General features: G+C 39.5%; 1 protein-coding gene across 1 annotated transcript in view; it reads left to right on the forward strand.

Annotated features, from left to right (window-relative positions):
- LOC102211566 (plexin-A2-like) overlaps positions 1-21,039 on the forward strand; it is an 80,951-nt gene that overhangs the window by 45,367 nt on the left and 14,545 nt on the right. Inside the window, exons 6-21 of the mRNA XM_005729717.1 lie at positions 1,154-1,277; positions 2,157-2,310; positions 2,796-2,892; positions 5,848-5,962; positions 7,126-7,326; positions 8,006-8,102; positions 8,817-9,016; positions 10,517-10,668; positions 11,689-11,806; positions 12,344-12,480; positions 13,003-13,170; positions 15,080-15,173; positions 16,528-16,767; positions 17,862-18,005; positions 18,442-18,676; positions 20,041-20,183. Of these exons, the coding sequence (XP_005729774.1) occupies positions 1,154-1,277; positions 2,157-2,310; positions 2,796-2,892; positions 5,848-5,962; positions 7,126-7,326; positions 8,006-8,102; positions 8,817-9,016; positions 10,517-10,668; positions 11,689-11,806; positions 12,344-12,480; positions 13,003-13,170; positions 15,080-15,173; positions 16,528-16,767; positions 17,862-18,005; positions 18,442-18,676; positions 20,041-20,183 (2,419 nt within the window). The remainder of the gene's footprint in view (positions 1-1,153; positions 1,278-2,156; positions 2,311-2,795; positions 2,893-5,847; positions 5,963-7,125; positions 7,327-8,005; positions 8,103-8,816; positions 9,017-10,516; positions 10,669-11,688; positions 11,807-12,343; positions 12,481-13,002; positions 13,171-15,079; positions 15,174-16,527; positions 16,768-17,861; positions 18,006-18,441; positions 18,677-20,040; positions 20,184-21,039) is intronic.

Below are 21,039 nucleotides of genomic sequence, written 5' to 3' on the forward strand. Positions count from 1 at the left end.
GTAGAAGATGAATGAATGTAGACCAATGTCGAAGATGAAGATGTAGATGTAGAAGATGAATGAATGTAGACCAATGTCGAAGATGAAGATGTAGAAGATGAATGAATGTAGAAAATGACAGCAAGAGGGAGACAGTTGGAAGAAAGTTAGGAAGGAAGTGCAGAGGTAAGGACGAAGTGAGAGCAGCTTTGAAGAGGACGATGACAGCAAAGGCAGTTGCAGTCCAAGCAGTCCAGATGACATACCTGTGAATATACAGAGATTTCTAGGAGGGAGGGCAGTGGACTTTTTGACCAGCTTGTTTAACACTATCATAGAGAGTGAGAGGATGGCTGAGGAATGAAGAAGAAGTGTACAGGTACTGTTTTTCAAGAAAAAAAGATGATGTGCAGAGCTATACTAACAACAGAGGAATAAAGATGATGAGCCTTACCATGATGATATGGGAAAGAGTTTTTGAAGCTAGGCCAAGAAGAGAGTTAATAACCAGTAGCAGCAGTATGGCAGAATGTCAGAGAAAGAGCATTAAAGATAGAATGTTTGGATTGAGAGTGTTGATGGACAACTATGAGAGGGCCAGAACGGGTTGCACTGTGCTTTTGTGGCTCTAGAGAAAGAATATAATAGGGTGCCAAGAGAGGAACTGTGGTAGTGCTTGAGGAAGTCAGAAGTAGCAGAAAACCATTCGAGGGTGGGTCAGGACATGGATGAGGAATGTGAAACAGTGGTGAGTTGTGAGGATTTTTTAAGTGTTAGAGATTGTGTTTAGAGGCAAAATTAAAAAAAAAAAAGATTTCCCCAAAAACTGTATATATCTCTTTTCTGCCTTCACTGAGCAGTTAAAGTACTTTGGCACTACAACCCAAATCTATTCACTTTAAGCACTTTTTATCTGTCAAACACACTCATGGTCTGATGGATGCTTCAGGCACCAATTGGGGATCAGTATCTTGCAGATCGGAGGAGCTGTGATACAAATCACTGACCCTCTGATTGGTATATAATTAACTCTACCTTCTGAGCCGCAGCAGCCTGGTCTTTTAGGAGTGAAGTGCTGATTGACCAACAATAACATATAAAACTCAGTGAGATTCAACACTAAGCTCGAAATTATTTAATACATTTTTACCTAGAACTTTCTGTTTCTCCACAGGTGTTCGAGAAGAGATCGGTGTCAACGGGCAGACGAAGCCTTCCACTTTGCGACAGACATTGACCGCTGTGTGAAGGTTATTGCTCACCCAGACAGCATCGCTGTATCAGCACATAGTGTCCCTGTGAGTCTGCTTATCATTCCGCCAATCACTGCAATGCCACTCCACTCACAATGCCAGTGTTTATGAGCAATCAGCAGGAGTATCCTTGTTCATCCACATGTACAGTAAGAATAAGCCCGGGAGAGAAGATTAGTTTTGTGAGATGTGAATTGAGACAGAAGGTCCCTGTAGGGCATCCACTATATTTGCTTTGGTTTAAAAACATGTATTATGAGATTGGAGACAAATGTGAATGGGGGAGAGTTGTTATTGTAGCGTACTCTGTCTGCTCCTCTGATGCATCAGCCAAAAGGTTGATTACATTTTCTGAAAGCTCTATTTAGCTGCTCTTTCTCCAGTAGCCAAGAGCACAGAAGACATTAGGAGGTAAAAAAAACATCATCTTAAAAGGACTCGTGGGACATTTGAGGCAATGTGCTTGTTTGTTTTATTCTTGAGTAATATAGGAGATGATCAACATCACTTGTGGGTAAATGTGCAGCTGGAGCCAGAAGCTGGTTACCTTAGCATTAAAACTGGAAAACGCCCAGTCAATAAAAATGCTATACATAAATCTCACTGAAACAAATCTTGAATAAGTCCAGCTTCTTTCCTCCTATATGCAGTCTTAGTGTTAAGTTATAAACTAACCATCTATCTGGGCATTTACTACACTGGTACAACAGAAGAATCTGTCTTTTCATCTAACTGTAGGCAAGAAAGAAAGAACAATGTGTGTGTGTGTTTGTGCGTATTTCCAAAATTGGCATATTCTCAAACTAGATGTGATAAAATATACAGCTGAATCTGTTATATAGTGCTGACATCGCACTGTCAGACTGTTCCCCACCACTGTAAGTGTAGCAGTGTCTTAAATCTTTCCTGTCTGCTTTCTTTTAGCTTCTACTTGAGGTGAACAATGTTCCAGACCTTTCTGCTGGTATTACTTGTTCATTTGGCCAGCAGGCTGAATTGGAGGGTCATGTGAAGGGGAACAGGGTTATGTGTCTTTCCCCAGCCGGAAAAGATGTTCCCCAAATACCAGAGGGACAAGGTGAGCTCAGATATCAGTGTATATTGTAAAAAAAATCAATAAAAATAGAAACCTACAACCAATATTTAATGATGCCAACATAAGATGTAAGGATTAATGTATCAATATTCTAGACTCTAACAAAAAGAGTCTGCTTTAAAGATTGGCTCCCTTGCAGTTTTTGTTTAGCCAAAGATGTGGTGAGTACCAAGGAGCTGTAGAATTTCCTCTGAGCATTTAAAGTAATCCTTCAATTGAAGTTTGTGACAGAAGGTTTTCTCATGACAACAGCAATATGCCCTTCCAGGAATGCAGACACCAGGTGGCTCTTTACAGGAATGTGATAAAAGCATTAACTTTTTTTTTTTTTGCCTCACTTTGACCTTCTCTTTTCACTCATTCACCCATCCTTTTTGTCTCTCTCTCATCAACTCTCTTACATGTTTTTCCACTCCCTCTCGCTTTCCCTTCGCTCACCACGCTGCGTCTGCGTCCCGCTCTTTAAGACTGGGCTGGGGTAGAGCTTCGTCTGAATTCAAAGGAAACGGGTCAAATGGTCGCCAGCACGGAGGTGAAATTCTACAACTGCAGCACACATAAAATGTGAGTTCAGCTGCCCCTGCACCCCCCCAACCCACCATCCACCATCCACCCCACATCTTTGATTTGTTCAATAGATGGAAGAGCACGATTTAATTTAGAGCAATGATGTACTGATGCTCCCAACCCTACTTAAGATCAGCCTGTTAGATAACCTTTGAGATCAATTTATCTGTCAGGTTTAATTTAAATCAACATGATGCATTTGCCATGGCCTGTTTGTTTCGACTCTGGTTTAACTAGCAGTTTGTGGGCTTACTGGTTGAAGCTTTAAGTATCAGTTAACTATCATTGTCTGCCGCACACTCCTGTGAATTCAATACTGAATTCAATACTGTTCCACTCATCCTAGAAAATGTTTTAGGTCTACGAACTGGTATCCAATGCAGCATAAAACTATTAAAGCTGAAGCATTCATGATATACATCATGTACTAACTGCAAAAGATTTACCAGTAAGATCATAGTAAATTTGTCATTTATGACCCCCTGTCTTTGGACAAAAGACCCAGAGTTTATAAGGATTAAAGACTGCAAAACATGACAGGAGGACAGATCGTCGTTCTGCTCTTTGACAGAATCAGCAGTGTTTGGATCAGCCTTTTATATGGTTGTTTTCTTGGTCTTTGAATTACTGTTTTAACACCAGCTGATCAGAAAATATTTTTTACAGTTAATCATTGTTTATTTTCTATTTCTTTTTTAAGCAAAAAAAAACTTCAATCATTCTGAGGGTTCAGCTTTCTCAGTGTGAATTTCCTGCTTTCCTCTGTTTCATATCAAAGTACTTCTGAGTTTTGAACTGTCTGCGGTACAAAATAAGAGACAAAGGCACAACAAACTAAACAATTAATAGAGAGAATAATTGTTAGATTAAACGGTAATAAACTACAATTCTTTGTTGCAGCCCTTATACATATTAACACCTAGAAATGGCTTCACTCTAGACCAACAGTCCCTGACGGCTGCTTAAAAAGATAAGTACTAGATTCACACACCCCCTTTTGACTTCATCCCAAGGGGCCTTGCCAGAGAATTGTGTTTGCCTCCAATATTAGACATAAGATATTTTATATTTTTAGCCTTGCTCTGATGCTTGAGGGTAAGTAAAATAATTTAAAAGTACATTATTTAAATGTCATCCAATATAAGCCTACTAACTGGGCAGGGACGCAGTTTTGACTTTGAGCCATTATGCAAATGTCTGCTGTATTTATCATAACAGTAAAATATGACAAGAGTCTTTCTTTGTGAATAACAATTGCAAGCACTGCTACAAATGTGGATCTTATTAGGATGAAAGCCAATTAGCAGCATTTGTCAGCTTTAAAAGAAGTTAGCAAACACTTTATAAGTTTTCACAGCAACATTAACAAAACTCCAAATAAGGAAAATTTAATTAATTACTTTAAAGAACTTAAACATACAACGTGTGCTTTTTAAAAATCTACTTCAAGTGAGTCACACATCATGAGCCAACACATGCTTTTTTTTTGAGGTTTTAATTGATGTGCTTAAACATAGGCTTCACTTAACTGAACGTTGAATTACACCCAGCCATGAGTGACAAAAGCTAGCCTCTGTATCCGCTTTGGGAGGAAACATTTGACTGATGGAGTATTTATAGTAAACCCAGAAAATTAGCCCACATGCCACTTATTCACAATGCTCTTTGACTGTGACATAAACGCTGCAATATAACCATATTAAGCCATTAGAAGAAAACAGTTGGAAGCTCATCACATCCGCCCCACCCCAGTACGGCCTCCATTAGCTGCAGGGTGACCCTGTATACTCCTGTGATTAATATTTCAGACCAAACACACTCCTAACCCAGCACCTCTTTCTCCCCCTCTACCTCCGCTACCACCATCACCTCACCACCACATCACCCTCCATAATTAATTATCCAGTGTTTGCAGCACCCTGCCAGTCCAGCTCTATTAATGCGCAACCCCCCGAATTTCATTCTAACACATGCACCCACAAGCACACATTTTTATGTCCATACTGGCCCTGGGCAGCTAATTAATATCAAATTTTAATGAAGCTGCTCTACATTTATTGGCATTTGTAACTCACTATGAGCTGCAGTGTTGGAGCTCTACTAGTGTTTTTATAGTTTTCTCATGGCTGCATCTCATTCAGCAGGACAATTTAGGATTAACAGACTGTGATAATGCATGGATCCTCTTCCTACACTCTGGTAGAACTTAATTAGAGGCAGGAAAGTCAACAACCTCCCCAACAGGAAAAGAGGACAGACCCTAATCAGAATCTTCACAATTGCTTTATTGGTTTATGAACAGCTGTGTATCGTTCATCTCTGCTGTATTAGCACTGCTTCCATGTTTGTTGACCAAAATGTGATTAAATCTCGTTGGATAGATTCCACAACCTTAATCCACAACTGACCGCTTGTTGTAGGTGACTGAATCCAAGCCAGAGCTGTTGCACAATTCTACCCATGAAACATTTGGTTTCCATTCTGATTTTGTACACAATCCTGAGAAGATTGGCATACTGTTAACTGCAAACAACATAATAAAATGAAAAGCTGTAGTAGTCAAATTTAGATGTATTAAGGACACTGTGTCCTTGATACTAGTGTACATCATTTTTTATATTCCTAGAATGACTGTTTATGCTTTAACTAACAGTGACATGTGAACAGTTTCTCTCCTACCAATATTTCAAGCTGAAGGTAATGCTTTGTTACGCACAAACAAACAAAAAAACAAAAAACACATTCATGCCGCCTGAGGACATCTTCATAAAAGAGAGTGTCAAGATAAATTCAGCACAATCCTTCATTAGTCTCCCGTCTGCAGTCCTTTACGAAGTCTGAGAAAGGGATCATGCAGATGATGGGCAGGGTTTACAATCTGTGTAAATGCAGTAGTGTTGCATGGCACACTTAGTGAACAGTCTGTCATAATGTGTTCATTTTGTCCTGCAGGTGTCTGTCCTGTGTAAACAGCACTTTTCGCTGTCACTGGTGTAAATACCGCAACCTGTGCACGCACGACCCAAGCAGCTGTTCTTTCCAGGAGGGCAGAGTCAACGCCTCAGAGGTACTTTCACAGAAATACTAGAGCAGATTGAAGTCTTGCTTTCAGGAACACAATTTTTCTGATGATATATGACACTTTTGCCTTAAAGGTAGAAATCCAAGTAAACAAAAACACATTCTCTGCAAAGAATCATTAGGATAAAAACCTTACAGCCACACCAGTGGCCTTGCAAAGCCATACGGGGAGAAGGATGGTTCGATCAGCACCCTAACATGCTCATTTTAGCAAATATCATCTTCCACTTAGTTTTTTTGCATATTAACGGTCAGCACTAAGCACATTAGCAACTAAAGAGAATTTCATTAGTTTTCCAAGTGTTTAGTCATAAACCAAAGTGCTATTCACATTAAAAGCATATAAAAGCTGTAGATGACAGAATTAAAAAAATTGTGAATACTTTTTTTTCATAATGAATACTTTGAATCATTTTTGTCAAATGTCATGATAATTGGTCTTTCAGGAACTTCAGTATAAATATGTATACAAATATTTTTGCCAATCCATCCTGGAGGATGTTACATATTTTAGCTGATTAGAGGAAACTGGTACTACTAGTGATATTAGAAGAAAACTCAGAGGTTTACCAAAGACTGTGTTATCCTTACTAATCATGCAGCAGTTTAATGGCAGTTCGTCAATATGTTGTGAAAATATTTTAGCAAAGAGCCACCTGTCCATACAATTCCTAGTAATAATATAGATAATTAAATGCTTAATAGAGTAGAAAACAGGGTTGTACTTGATATGTGAACGTAAACAGGTGAGATTTGAACTCTGGAATAGAGTCTAGCTGATATAGCTGAAGAGGTAGTGAGTTCCTACATATCAATCAACTCTACTGTAGAAAAATGATGCACCATGTGAATGCAAAGTCTATTTGGATTAGTGATTTCTTTGCCCCACTAATCCCTGAGTCATATTACAGATTCATATGGATTATGTCATATTAGGCTACATACAACAAAACAAACAGATGTGCATGCAAACCAACATAGACTAGTGTACAGAAACTATAATGTGTGTGTTTTAGATACACAGCTCAATCTGTCATAAGGAAGCTAACTTTGAAAATATCATAAATGCTACCTGTTTAATATTGAGGCAGTTGATACGTATTTACTGTAAAAAGTAAAATTGCAGTTCTTCGTATGTTCCTTCCACAGGCATGTCCTCAGCTTCTTAACTCTGGAGAAATTCTCATTCCGGCTGGTGAGGTTCGACCCATTACCCTGAGGGCCCGGAACCTTCCTCAGCCACAGTCGGGCCAGCGGGGCTATGAGTGTGTGGTGAATGTGCAGGGTGTCAGCCACCGTGTCACGGCGCTCCGCTTCAACAGCACCAGTGTGCAGTGCCAGAACAGCTCGGTATGACCTCAAACACTCCCAGCGGGAGTCTCACAGCTGTCAAATGAGGCAGACGGCTTGGATGCTGTGTAGGCAAGGTACATAGGGTATATCAGCATCAGTGAATACCGCCTGAAGTGTCAAGCACACCGAGGCAAAAGTAGAGGAAAGGGAAAGTGATAAGGAATTGTGAAAAGCATGTAAGAGAAAGAAGGGGAGTAACAGGGAAGTAACGAAAGAGAGAAGGGAAAATTGTTGCATGGTTAAAAACGAAATACACCACAACTATACGACTGTATCTCAAAACCGTATCTCAGTTTGAATGGCATAAGTTATGGAGGAGCACAGGATATTTCTTGCCCAATTTTTTACACAATACAAATCACAGGCTAAATTTCAATGGAAAAGCACACCTTGGCACTCTGTGACAATGAATGAAAAGGCCATTTTTCTTCAGATGTGGATGATCGGCCACCCCAGCCTGGGTTTGCGTCCCTACATGTCAAAGAGTAGAGGAGCAGACAACCATGGCAGAAATGACAGATGGTTAAAAGCATTGTCTCGCTGCTGCCCTTTCATCCCCTCATTTTCCCTACTCTGTCTCTCTCCATCTTTTTTATACTCTGTGCCCTGTCTCTCTTTGAATTCCCCTCTCCCCCCTATTCTGAACACTCTCTTACTTTTGGTTTCTGCTTTTCAGTACATGTACGAGGGTGTGAAGATCAGTGACCTGGCAGTGGACCTCTCCATTGTATGGAACGGCAATTTCATCATTGACAATCCAGAGAAGATTAAAGGTGCCTCTGTCATCTATCACTGCCATACCAGAGAAGTGTAAAACACTCAATCTATAGGGTATAGATGGGTCATAGAAAGCACTTGAAGGCTCCTGAAGGGCCTTGAGAGAAAGTTCATAATAGCAGGGAGTGTTATCAAAGAGCACCCAATCACTTGTACACCTGAAGGGGTGAAGGATGATTTTTCATATTTGCTCAGCTTGGCTCTTACTGTTGCTTTTGGTTTCTTGTCCATCATCCTGCACGGAAAGGTGCTTGTCAGCTGTCATGGTGGGTGGTACATTAAATACATCCCCATTGACCAAAATATATGCATGCCATGAATTTTAACAGGCCTTGCTGTTATTTATGGAAGTTAATTTACATGGGCATAAATAAAGGTTACTTACTGGAAAGGATGTAAAAGGCAAACTTCAAAGACGGGTTTATTGGATTACTCATGATCTTTTTCTTAATCCTTGAAATAGGCCATGTGCATAAACATGCCTTATTAAATTATTTTTATTGAATACACATGATGACTTTGCAGTTATTTGTGGCGATGACAGTGAAAACCAACTGTTTGAGTTTGCGTTCTCTTTTGTTATTTCATAAAATTTTTTAGTTTACCAAATTGCACTCCCTGCTGGTCTAAATTTTAGTGCGTCTACAGTATATTTTATAGGTTTTCATATATTACAGTATTGTTACACTGTTGTCTCTGTTATCCTACAGTGCATCTCTACAAATGCAGTGCCCTACGGGACAGCTGTGGCATGTGTCTGCGGGCAGAGAGGAAGTTCCAGTGTGGCTGGTGTAGCGGTGAGGGCCGGTGCACCATGAAGCAGCACTGTCCTCCCATTTCCCCTTACGCTAGCCGCTGGCTGGATCTTTCTGCCAGGAATGTCAAATGCACCAACCCACGCATTACGGAGGTCTGTGGCTCATTAGTGCACTTGGGTTGTCTGTTGCTGAGTCATCCTATTGAGCCATCAAGTTTAAGCATATGGTGAATTCAAATAATGCAAACACAGCTAAGTAGTTAATTAAGTGGTTAGCTAAGAAGGACGTTAGTTTAGAAGTGGTTTCTGGGACCTGGGTACAAATTTGTAGTAGTTGTGTGCTAAGATCCAGCAATTTATAAGTAAATGTTCTATTTAATTTCTTTTTAAAATTCAAAGGAAAGAGAGAAAACAACTCATTGCATTAAAATAACTCCATCACTATCATGTTTGAAAACATGTCTGTCAGAGAAACTGAGTTGAACCAGGTTATTATAGTGGATAAAATACCTGATTTTGCTTCTATTTGCCATTACAGCAAGCGAGACATAGAGAAACAGGTTGATAGACCTTAGAGCGAGAAAAAAAGTCTAACTCTGTTCGAAGATTTTGAGAAGTTACTTTCCGAAATCACATCTTTTATCTGTACATAATAGTATCCGAAAACCACATGCCAGACATCTTTTTAACAAACACAAGTAGTTCATACTGTACATATCAATAACTAACTCTAATTTTCTCTGTGGCCAACTTCCAGTTTTTCTTCCAAGTGCTTGTTTACCTGAGCCTATCTTACATTTTGTTCCACGCCAGCTGAATACCCTAAGTGCTTGACAGCTAAACGTATTCAGTCTGTTTAGAAAGTGATGATGGATCTTTTATGTCACAAACTCCTGTTCATTCTCTTGAATGAGGCGCAGTGGGTCAGGCACAGAGATGCAAGGCTCTTCCACTTCAAAGAGCCGGGAGCCTTTGATGTTCCTGTCACATTATTGGGGTTTTTGAAGGAACTGCAGCCGAATGAATCAACTACTGAGCGCTGCTTGGGAGTGGAGGGAGTGTTGCTCCGGCATTGCTCCTGTTCTGTTCTGTAGGTCCAAAGGTTTCCTGCTGGGATGGTTAACTTGACACTGGAAAGGGCTGTGAATAGGTTTTCTCAAGGCTTTGTTATTCACTGCATTATTCATTAAGGTTTGCTTGGAATTATGGTGGATTTCAAGGTTTTCTGAAGAGACCCAGTTGCTATGAAAGCTGAGCATTTCACACACAGACTTATGGTATATTTACTTAATATTTGCTTCCCAAGAATAAAGAAAGGCTACACAGATCCAGTTTTAAGTTTTTAAAGTGTGATTCTACTATTTCACATATTATAGGACAATATTTCTTGATCAAAATAGTCAAAAGCCTATATTTTAAGGCAGTGCTCAAAGCCAAATTTTTAGTAAGAACTTAAAGTGTTTGCATTTTATGATAATTGAAATTCTTTTGGGTTTGGCCAAGTTTAACTCTCTTTATAGCATCTTTTTTTCCAGTATGGAAGTGCACATTATTTATGTGGAAAAAAATATACAAGAATTATTCAAAAAATATGTACAAGAATAAAGCTTTATAATATTTATTTAATTTATTTAATTCCTCTCTTCTATGTAGGTGAACCCAGTTGCTGGACCTTTGGAAGGGGGCACCCTGGTGACAATCCAGGGCTTGAACCTTGGTCTATCCTTCTCTGAGCTGGTTGGTAACGTGGAAGTGGCAGGAGTGCAGTGCACACCACAGGAGGAGGGATACATCACTGCAGAACAGTAAGAGAAACTCCTCCCCTCCAGTACTAATAAATAGTACTGATATAGTACTATTAAATAAATGCGTGCACTCTCCCTATCTCCTTCTTTCTACATATTTTTTCCCCCATAAAGACACTAGCACATTCTGAATAAGCTGGATACTCTGTGATGCCTCATCAGGTTGTAGGATTGTGCATGGGTCTTTGTATTGCTCTGGTGCAGTCAGAGCCAAAGGAAGAGACAGTCTTTGTGTCATTGTCGTTATAAGGCTGTCGGCACAGCTGTAATTGAAATGCGTTGCATGTCGCTGACTGGAGGGACAATCTGTTAGCCATGTGTTTCTCTCACAGCCATGTAATGCAATTGGGCTCAGGCTGCAGGGACTTTATTTATATCCTTCTAAAGAAGGAGGGGTAAAAAAAAGGGAAAAAAACATGCCAGCAGAAAATTGGAAAACTCACGTGATGTATGAATAGAAGGGCTGGGCAGGGACGATTCATTGGGTGCTCTTATTGTATCGCAGGACAAGTTTCTTGTGCAGAGCTGTGCATTTGGCAGGGCCATTCATTTGGCACAAACAGTGCTTTAAAACATGGCATTACAGCTGTTACTACCATTAATTTCAGCGTGGGGTCAGTTGCTATAATGACTTATTCATGGCGTACTTTATCTTATTGACCTGACAGGCAATACTGATTTATTGAAGAATCCACTATGTTGTCATGGTAACCGGAGGTAATGGTGGGTGGCAATCGTGCTGGAGATGGGGAGGGGTGTAGTTTATCATTTGAGTTATACTGCTGTTATAGGTTTCCCATTCAGAAGAAAGATGGGCTTCTGTATTGACCCACAACTTCCATGAAAGTCTACCTCAATCACACCGGCCATCTTCCGGCAGTGCACTTCATAACAAATGTGATGCAGTGCAGTGATTCTTCTGTGTGTATGCCTGGATGCTGCTATTACTATTATGCACGATGCCTGTGTTTTTGTGCACCCACATACATATTTTGTTTTTTTACTTTTTTGTCTTGAAAGGATTGTGTGTGAGATGGCTGCAGCTCCTGAAGGAAGTACTCCAGGTCCAGTTATGCTGTGTGTTGGCGAATGTAGACCAGAGCTACGAGCACAGTCTTCCCAGCTCTACTCCTTTGTGGTAACTATGACACTGAAACACGTGTAACTTGTCCACTTTTTCCAAAATAAACGCGAAGTGTTTGTATGATTGTAGGTAAAAGCTAACCAGTTCGATCGGTTCAGGCAACTGCAATCATCAACTGGCAAGGAAGAGAATAAGACTCTCAATGCATTTTAAGTGCAGCACAGACTGTGCACAAGACAGTTTAAAAAATAATTAGGAATGACTTTTCAACTGTGGTATTTTTGTTAGTGGCTGATGAAAACAATGTTCTGGTTTATTGCACCTTATCCCAAAGAGGGCTCTGTTGCTGAGCATGTGGTGTAGTATTACTCGTTTTTAAAATAATTATAGCCTTGATACTCAATAAATTATTAGACCTTGGTCTACCTTTTATAACAATTTTGCTCTTAACTTTTTAGTTCTACAGAGACTTACTGAGCCAAGGCTGGAAGAACAGGGTTTATCAGAATCACACAGTTAATAAGACATATTGTATTCTGCGTTGGCACGTATGCTAAATGAAACATGAATGATTTTCTTTTTCTTCCAAAGACCCCTGCAATGTTGGCACTGACTCCAGGCCGAGGACCTGAATCTGGGGGCACCAAGGTCACTGTAGTCGGGGAGAATCTAGGAGCTGGCAGTACCGTTAATGTGTACTTTGGTAATCAGACATGTGAGCTATACAGGTGAGTAATATAACCCCTTGACATCATCTTAATCTCACATTAAAAATGATTCCTGACTCACAAGCACTAAATTTAGATTGCCTCTGCACAATATTAAAGATTTAGCCTTCACTAATATCAATTAAAAACTGTATGAGGTCACTCTTTTAAAAAAGCACACCTTTGATACAATTATGTGTCTGTGCGTTAAATTAAAAGTCTTTGATAATTAGTGAGGAGATGATGAAACTCACTGTAGTAAGTTTTGTTCTCTGTGTATTTATAGATATCTATTTAAAGTTCAAAATGCCTCACATTGTAGCAGTCAGGTGGGTGAGGCAAGGAAGCCATTAATTTGAGCACCCTCTAATTACAGTGTTCCATCCCTAATGTGTCTGTAACGAGGAAGAGATGGGACAGACTATAATGAATCCTCTCCTCTCACCGTAATGCGCATGGTGACGTGAAGTCTGCCACTGCAGCACTGAGTGGGCAGTCACAATCAAAGGCATGAATAAATCTCTCTTTTGGTAATCTCACCAGGAGGACCAAGTCAGAGATTGTGTGCTTCTCTGCTCCATCGGTGACTGGAGCGGGGCCAGTGCAAGTCAGTTTGAGTGTTGACCGCGCCAAGGTTCCTGGAAGTCTGACCTTTGAGTACATAGAAGACCCCACAGTACAGCGCATTGAGCCCCTGTGGAGCATTACCAGGTAACATAAAAAAAATTAAGTACTGAATAAACGCTGTTACTAGCCTAATCATAGGAACGTGTGACAATTAAAAAAGTGCAAATGATCTCATCTTGAAAGTGACAGTTTTCATGTTGCAAAATGTGTTGCAGATGATGCATGTGTGAAAGAGGACTTCATGCACTTCATGTTTAACTGTTTTCTGTCATAAATATCCAATAATTCATTTAGATTAAATCAACACCCACACACAAGTTGTGAATCTATGTGTAAAGTCAGTGGCACAGAAAAACTTGTACTATGTGTGATTCACTTTTCTCAAAAAATGGGTACAATTCCCATAAAGTTTCCTTTTTACGAAGGCTATAATGTTCAGTTTTTATTGATGCTGTCACAGAGGTGTTAATTTAATTATATGGACCGTGGTAACAGTAATAGTTTTGTGCTGGTTTATACCGAGAGCCGTTTCGAATGTTCTGGCCCCCTCATGCACGTAACCTGAAAGGATAGAAAAATAAAAACACTTCTCAACATAAAGAAGTCCAAGACAACAACACAATATTATGAAATACAGATGTTGTTCCAGGACTGCACTGCACAGATAAGCTTCAGTGTTCATTGACTAAAGCCCAATCCCTCTTGGCCCATCACTTGGCCCTAGTCCTCCCATTTCTTTTGGCAATGGAGGAGTAGTGGTCCTTTAGTCCTCTAACCAGGGCGTAGAGGACAATTTAGACAGCTAGAGAACAGCTACCCTTTTAATACCCAAAGAAACAGGGCACCCTACATTATTTGTTAAAACTAATCATTTCTGACCAAAGTAATGTGGCATTGGCTTTCTTTGTCAAGAAGCAGGTAATTTAGGTGTTAAGCTCCATTTACTCCTATATATTGAGAATTATCTCACAAACAACTCCTCCGTGAATTGAAGCCAGTTTCGGTACAATGGGATTAATAATACAGCTCTTCATAGAAAGTCTCCCAGGAAATCTGAGAGTTTGGCAATACCGTCAGGGTTGCAGAGATATTATCAAGTCACTAGCCACAACATTGTTATCTATATAAACAATCATAGTCGAAAACCCCCCCCAAACAAATCATCTTTGACTCAAATATTCACGATTCTACATGAATGAGTTCTATGCAGTTAATATTACAATAATGAACCTGCTACGTGAACATTTGTATCGCAGTTGAAGGGTGCACTACCTGGACTCTGCTAAATAAAAGATGGCACTTAATTTGAGTTAGGGTGGGATTACTCGGCACTACGTCCCTGCAGATTAGACTTCAGAGAGACACCCTGGCCCTCAGCCTAGTGACAGGAGGAGCTTTGTGGAGCTGCAATCAAGAGCCCTCATCATGAATCTGCATTCCCACTATGAGGCACTACAAGCTTAGGTAGCCTTTGAAGTGTGAGAAGAGAAGGATTGGCACTCTGTCAGGCTGACTTGACCGACCAGTTTTTTTAAGCATTTTTCCACCTCTCCTGTATTTTGACCTCTTTGTCTCACTTTTCCGACTTTCTACTTCCACATTTTTCTAAGCTCGCACTGCAGTTCAGGTTATTCAGAGATTAGAGCGTGTTGTTTATTTTAATCACATCTAGCGCAGATATGTAAACAAGCAGCACCTGTATTCGTGCTATGCCAGTCTCGCAGTTATGGATGAATATAAAATAGCAGCCAGCTGGTTCTCCGTTTGATCTGTCCAATAACAAAGCCTGAGCTACCATCCCAGCTATTCCTCCTCAAGCCTGCATTAATGCAGGTTTTCTGGGAAATGTTTAAAAACACCGATGTCTCTGTGGTTATCATTCTAATTTAAATCATGATGAAAAAGCAGCAGCATTTCAGCAGGTTGCTTTGAGAGCATTGTGCACGTATGTGCTTGTTTGAACAATAAATATGTATTTCTTTCCTCTAAACAGTGGACACACCACTCTGACCGTGACTGGCACCAATCTGGATGTAGTTCAGGAACCACGCGTCAGAGTCAAATATGCTGGACATGAATCTGTCAATGTGAGTGTAAAAACTGCTGATTTATAGTTATATTTAGTTTTTAAAAAGCATACGTCAATAAATGTACTCTAAATCTGTGATTTGTTATGATTGTATTTAGACAGATTCAGTGCTGTAGTATAATCATTTTTATAATGTGATTGAAGAGGAAGAGGTTTGGGGAGGAAAAAAGAAGTGAGAACAGGTTTACATAAAGGATCATTCCAAAAGAAGATTTAAAAAAATGATATGGATGAACAACTCACTTTTGGAGGTGATTTATGGAGCTAATTCTGCTCGCCTGAACTGCTCAGGCAGGTCGCTCAAAGTGATTGATTGTTATAAAGTGTTGGGACCCTGTTGGCAAAAGACCAGGGTCCTTTGGGAGCAAGTTTTCCACTTCTTACTAGTCATGGATTTGCTTTAGGACTGCACCCTGGCAGAAAAGATAACTATTGCAGAGATGCCAGAGAGAGAATGATGGCATTATTTGCTTGCACGAATGTAAGAGAAAACAAGGACCTTCAGTTTTTGTGTTTGATAAATTAGGGTGTTTTTATGTGGAACATGTTGTATGTGAGAAGTTTGCCCAGAGCCAATTAAATGATGTGTTAACGATGCCAGCCCAAATTTTCAGCCAGTCAATTAAAGCTGCATGTTCGACAGTGTTACTGGCAAAGCTGAGATCTGAAGGGATTAAACTTGAACTTTAACCCGAAACGGCTGCTAGAAAAGGGTCACTGGTGAATTTAATGAGGGCAGCATCTTTATCACACATATCTCGAAAACATAACTGGAATTACTTGAAAATGTTAAGAATCACAAAAGCATTTAATTTACTTCAAATAGCTTTCTGTGCAAAAACTAGATCTGACTAAAGCTAACTAGAAACTGGTGTCAAGCTGGTGAAATTTAAAGGGACAGCTCATTTTTAAAGGAGACTTTGAAGAAGTATAGGGGCGAAAAAGCCCACAGAATTGCACTCTCGTAATCGAGTGATTGGCTTAATATGAAACAGATTCTAGTAGATATGATTCTGTTAATATGCAAGTTGAATAGGATTTTAAAGGGTCTAACATCTGGATGTTCGAAATAACAGGATAGTTATTAGTAGTATAACATTTGGGCACGAAGTGAGACATCTGTTCAGATCTATTTAGCAAAAATGGTTCCTACATATATAAAAACTACAAGTGGTGCTTCATTAATTGCTGTACTTAATTTTCCTTTGAGGTTAAATGAATAATTACTGGAAGATATAAAACTTGTATATCATAATACGTACAGTCTGGCTGCTGTAATATTTCACTCACTACATTGTCAGGTTGTGGATAATGTGGTGTAACTTAAAAAACCTGATCTGATTCTTCTCCAGGTGTGCAAAGTTCTGAACACAACCACCATCAGCTGCTTCGCTCCATCTCTGAAGGTGGAGTACACCACAGACCATGAGACAGTGAAACATGTGGATGAGTTTGGATTTGTCTTCAACAATGTCCAAGCTCTGCTCACCTATAACAACACAAGCTTTGTCTACTACCCCAACCCTTACCTGGAGCCCCTCAGCCTTTCGGGTGTTTTGGAGCAGAAACCTGGAGCTCCCATCATACTCAAAGTAAGTTGATGGAGAGCTTCCCAGAAATGAGTCTAGTTTCAGTTCCCATTTCAGAGTAAGGCAAAACCTTAAAAACAGTAAGTGGCTTTCATAACAGCATTTGTTTTATCTTCAGTACACAAAACCTAATGTAATTCTATCCTTATGCTCAGTGCTATAAATAATCTGTTGCTTGATTCAGTGATCAAAAAAATCTTATCCCATTTGATCAGATTTTATTTCTTCCACACACATCAACCCCTCTGTTTCCCCATTAATTTTTATGCCTTTTTAATAAATATTTCAGACCACGGTGGACATAACTGCTGACTTTTTCTGTCTGATGTTCTTCTCCCTGTGAACTCAAATGCTTCCTGTCAAAGAACGGACAACACTTCTGTTGTACTTTTTAAAATAATTTTTTTCTGCCTTACTTTTCTTCCCTTTACTTTCATGTGCCACTGCAAGGAAGTTAAATCTTTAGCTACGTTTGCCAAGAGAGAACAGCATGGCATATTGGTTTGTGTCTTGAAGTAATCTGCCTTTGTTAGCTAAAATAATTTAGCAGCTTTCTTGCAAAAAAAAAAAAAAAAAAATAGACTCTGTGGCAGTCCGCAGTGCAGTACAGAAACTGACAGAAAGCCTTCTTCGCAAGACAAAAGCCAAGGCAAAGGGATGTGATCAGTGCTGTTTGTTTTGTCTCTCAGCAAGAATATGCAAAAACTACCCAAGCTGAATTTCATAAAACTTGGTGGAAAGGTGCAGAATGGGGACCAGAAAAACCAATTAACTTTTGGTTCTTTGCAAACTTGCAAAGTAGCGCCTAGGCCCTGGCAGGTGATGTGCTCTGTGAATGCCCTTATAGCTGTTTACACTAACTCCACTGATGCATAAACATTGAATGATGCTAAAGCATACTATTTTTCTGGTGAACAGTTGCTTGTCTGGTCAAATAGTTCATGCACAGAATCATGTTTTTAATTGGATCTCTTAGACCAAACAAATATTGTTTTTTTAAGATTCTCAGTACACAGTTTAGGTTTAATGTTTGAGCTGTTTGGTTTTAAAATATGAAATGTGCTTGATATATTTAAATTTTATATTATATGTTGCAGGGACGTAACCTGGTGCCATCTGCATCTGGTGGAGCTAGGCTCAACTACACGGTGCTGATCGGGGATACACCTTGTTCTCTTACTGTGTCGGACACTCAGTTACTCTGTGAGCCACCAAACCTCACCGGGCAACACAAAGTCCTGGTCAGTTTCAACTCTGTGCCTATCCGGCAATTCTCTGTCTGTCTGTCCATCTGTTTCCCTGTCTGCATGAATGTGGGTCACTCTCTGCAGGTCAGTGCTTGTCTGTATTTGTGGGTCATTGACAGGCTTTCACTTAGTTGTTGGCTTTCTGTCATTGTTTGTCACTCATGGTCTAGTAGGTTCCAAAGTACAGAACATTGCCTTCTACAATTATTGACATGCACTCTTGCAAGTATTGACAGTAGAGCTATTAAAAGAAAAGTAAGTGTGTGTGCCTGGATATTAGTTTATTCAAAGGCAACTATACAGGCAAATCTTTAACATTTGATGTGATCATTTTATTTATTTATTTTTTGGCTTTGCCTTTTTTTGAACATGTTTTAAAAATTTTGTTGAAAATCTTTAAATCTTTCAATTTTATCGTGCAATTATTCAGGTTCAAGTCGGCGGACTCCACATCTCTCCAGGAGAGGTTCACATCCGATCCGACAGCCTGCTCACCCTTCCTGCTATCCTCAGTATCACAGCTGGAGGAGGGCTGCTCCTCATCATCGTTGTAATAGTTCTGCTGGCCTACAGGCGGAAGTCACATGAGAATGACCTCACTTTGAAGCGCCTGCAGATGCAGATGGACAATCTGGAATCCAGAGTGGCTCTGGAGTGCAAAGAGGGTCAGTACGAACTAAAAGATAAAAATATCTTAAATCTGCTCAATCATATTCCCAAATTAACATGAAATGTATAATTGCATTATATTCTTTTAATAGCTTATGTCAGAATTATGTGTACAAAATGATTTATAGTGCTGTGAAAAAGCATTTGCCCGCTTCCTGATTTCTTATTTTATTGCATATTTGTCACACATGTTTCAGATCACATGAGAGCTCAGATAACCTGAGATGTGAAAAACGTAATCTTCCCTCTTTGTTAAATCGTGAATTAGCTGTGATTAACCACATTTTGTGAAAAGCTGACTTCAGTTTTACTAGCTACACTCAGGCTTGACAGGACTCTTTCTGACAAATTGAATGTGCTAAAAGATCACAAAAAGAAACACATCATGCCACAATCGAAAGAAAAATGAGAAACAGAGTCACTGACATCAGTCTAAAAAGGGTTACAAAAGCATTTCTAAGGCTTTGGGGCTCAACTGAACCAGAGTGAGAACATGGAAGAACGCATTGATGACTTGTCCAAGAGGTCACAAAAGAACCCAGACAGCATGTTAAGACCTGCAGGCCTCTCTTGCCTCAGTTGAGGTCATTGATTAATGATTCAAAAATAAGAAAGAGACTGGGCAAAAATGGCATTCATAGGAGACCTCCAAGTTGAAAACCACTGACAACCAAAAAGAACAAAGACATATCTGCCAGAAAACATCCGGATGATCGCCAAAACTTTTAGGAAAATATTCTGTGGATAACTTTTTGCCCTTAAAAATGACTCATTTGAAAACTGCATTTTGTATTAACTCGGATCATCTTAGGCTAACAATAAAGCTTGTCTGATCTGAAACATGTAAATACGACAAATATGCATATAAAACAATATCCCATCTGCCCCCCGTCATATTTCTTTTCAAGATTTTCTTATTTAATCACTAGTGTACATATATTTATATTTATAGATACATATATATTTAGTCATCTTTTCTCTTTTACCATGTCTCTCTAATATTTTGCTCCTTACTATTTTTCTATTTTATTTTATTTTATTTTATTTTCTTCTACTGTACCATGCTGCTGAGTGACTGCTGCTTGTCAAACACATTTCATTGCAATGTTGACCCTGTGCTAACTTGCATATGACAAATAAAACTGAAAACTGAAACCTGAAAACCCCAAAAAACTAGGCAGATGCTTTTTCACAGCACTATATAAGGTGGCTTAATTAAAAGATGAGCAAAATTATAGTTAATATTCAACCTATAGATATCAAATTTCAAAGATGCAAATGTAAAAGTTTTTTATTTGGAATTACTGTCTTACACTACTAAAATGTTGGGCAAAACATTTTATACATGTGTCATGTGCAGCCTTTGCAGAACTACAGACTGACATCAATGAATTAACCAGTGATCTGGACAGAGCCGGCATTCCCTACTTGGATTATCGCACTTATGCCATGAGAGTTCTCTTCCCCGGTATAGATGATCATCCTGTCCTCAGAGAACTGGAGGTGAGGAACCTTTGAAGAAGAGGCTGCAACACTTGAATGCAGTGTCAACCATTTTTCTGACGTCTTGACCTTAAAGCTTCAGTATACTCCAAAAATAATTGCTACTGGCTTTTTGGCCAAAGCTGTCAAACTGTCTGTGAGAATATTCACATCAGTTTGAGGTCAAAAAGTTTTGGGCCGCTGCCCATAAAAAGCAAAAGAATATACCTGATTAAAATTTGACTGCACTCTATTTCAAGGTCACTTCCAGTGCTCCTGCTATTTTCACATCCCTGACCGGTAGGGCTGTTCAGACCACTTGAACTTGCACATTTGTAATGCCTGCTGAATCTGCTCCACTGTGTCAAAACACCAACCATGCAACTTGATTTCCATTTTCGGGAAGAGAATGGGAAGCAGTTTGAGTGGAGACTGTGGCTTTACAATTGACTGGTGCCACTCCTAACCTGGGGCGCCTTCTTCTAGCTTGGGCACTGTGGAGACCAAACTCACCACCAGTAATTATCCTTGACATAAAGGTTGAGTCAGTTTTGCAGAGAAGTAGATTTTTGCTTTCGAGTTCGAGGTCCCTGCACATAAGTGGACAGAAAGGGACTTCAAGGAGGAAATCTACTGTAAAACAGCTGCAAAGCTGTCAATGGTGCAGACCTTCACAAGAAGTGTCCTTATAGCCAAATTTTATTAATGTTTTTAATTTGAGTGGAGTTTTTGACTGCAACTCATACTGGGAATTTTTTGCTTCCATTAATCTCTGAGCCTTCTACTGGGTTTGAAGTCATTTCTGTTTCTTAAAATGTATTTGAAAGAAGTGTTTTCATTATTGTCTCAAAGGATAGGCAAATTATTTAATTTTTGA

Source organism: Pundamilia nyererei, unplaced genomic scaffold (genome assembly GCF_000239375.1).
Source record: "Pundamilia nyererei isolate P.nyererei 1_Seehausen unplaced genomic scaffold, PunNye1.0 scaffold00034, whole genome shotgun sequence".
Taxonomy (NCBI): Eukaryota; Metazoa; Chordata; class Actinopteri; order Cichliformes; family Cichlidae; genus Pundamilia; species Pundamilia nyererei.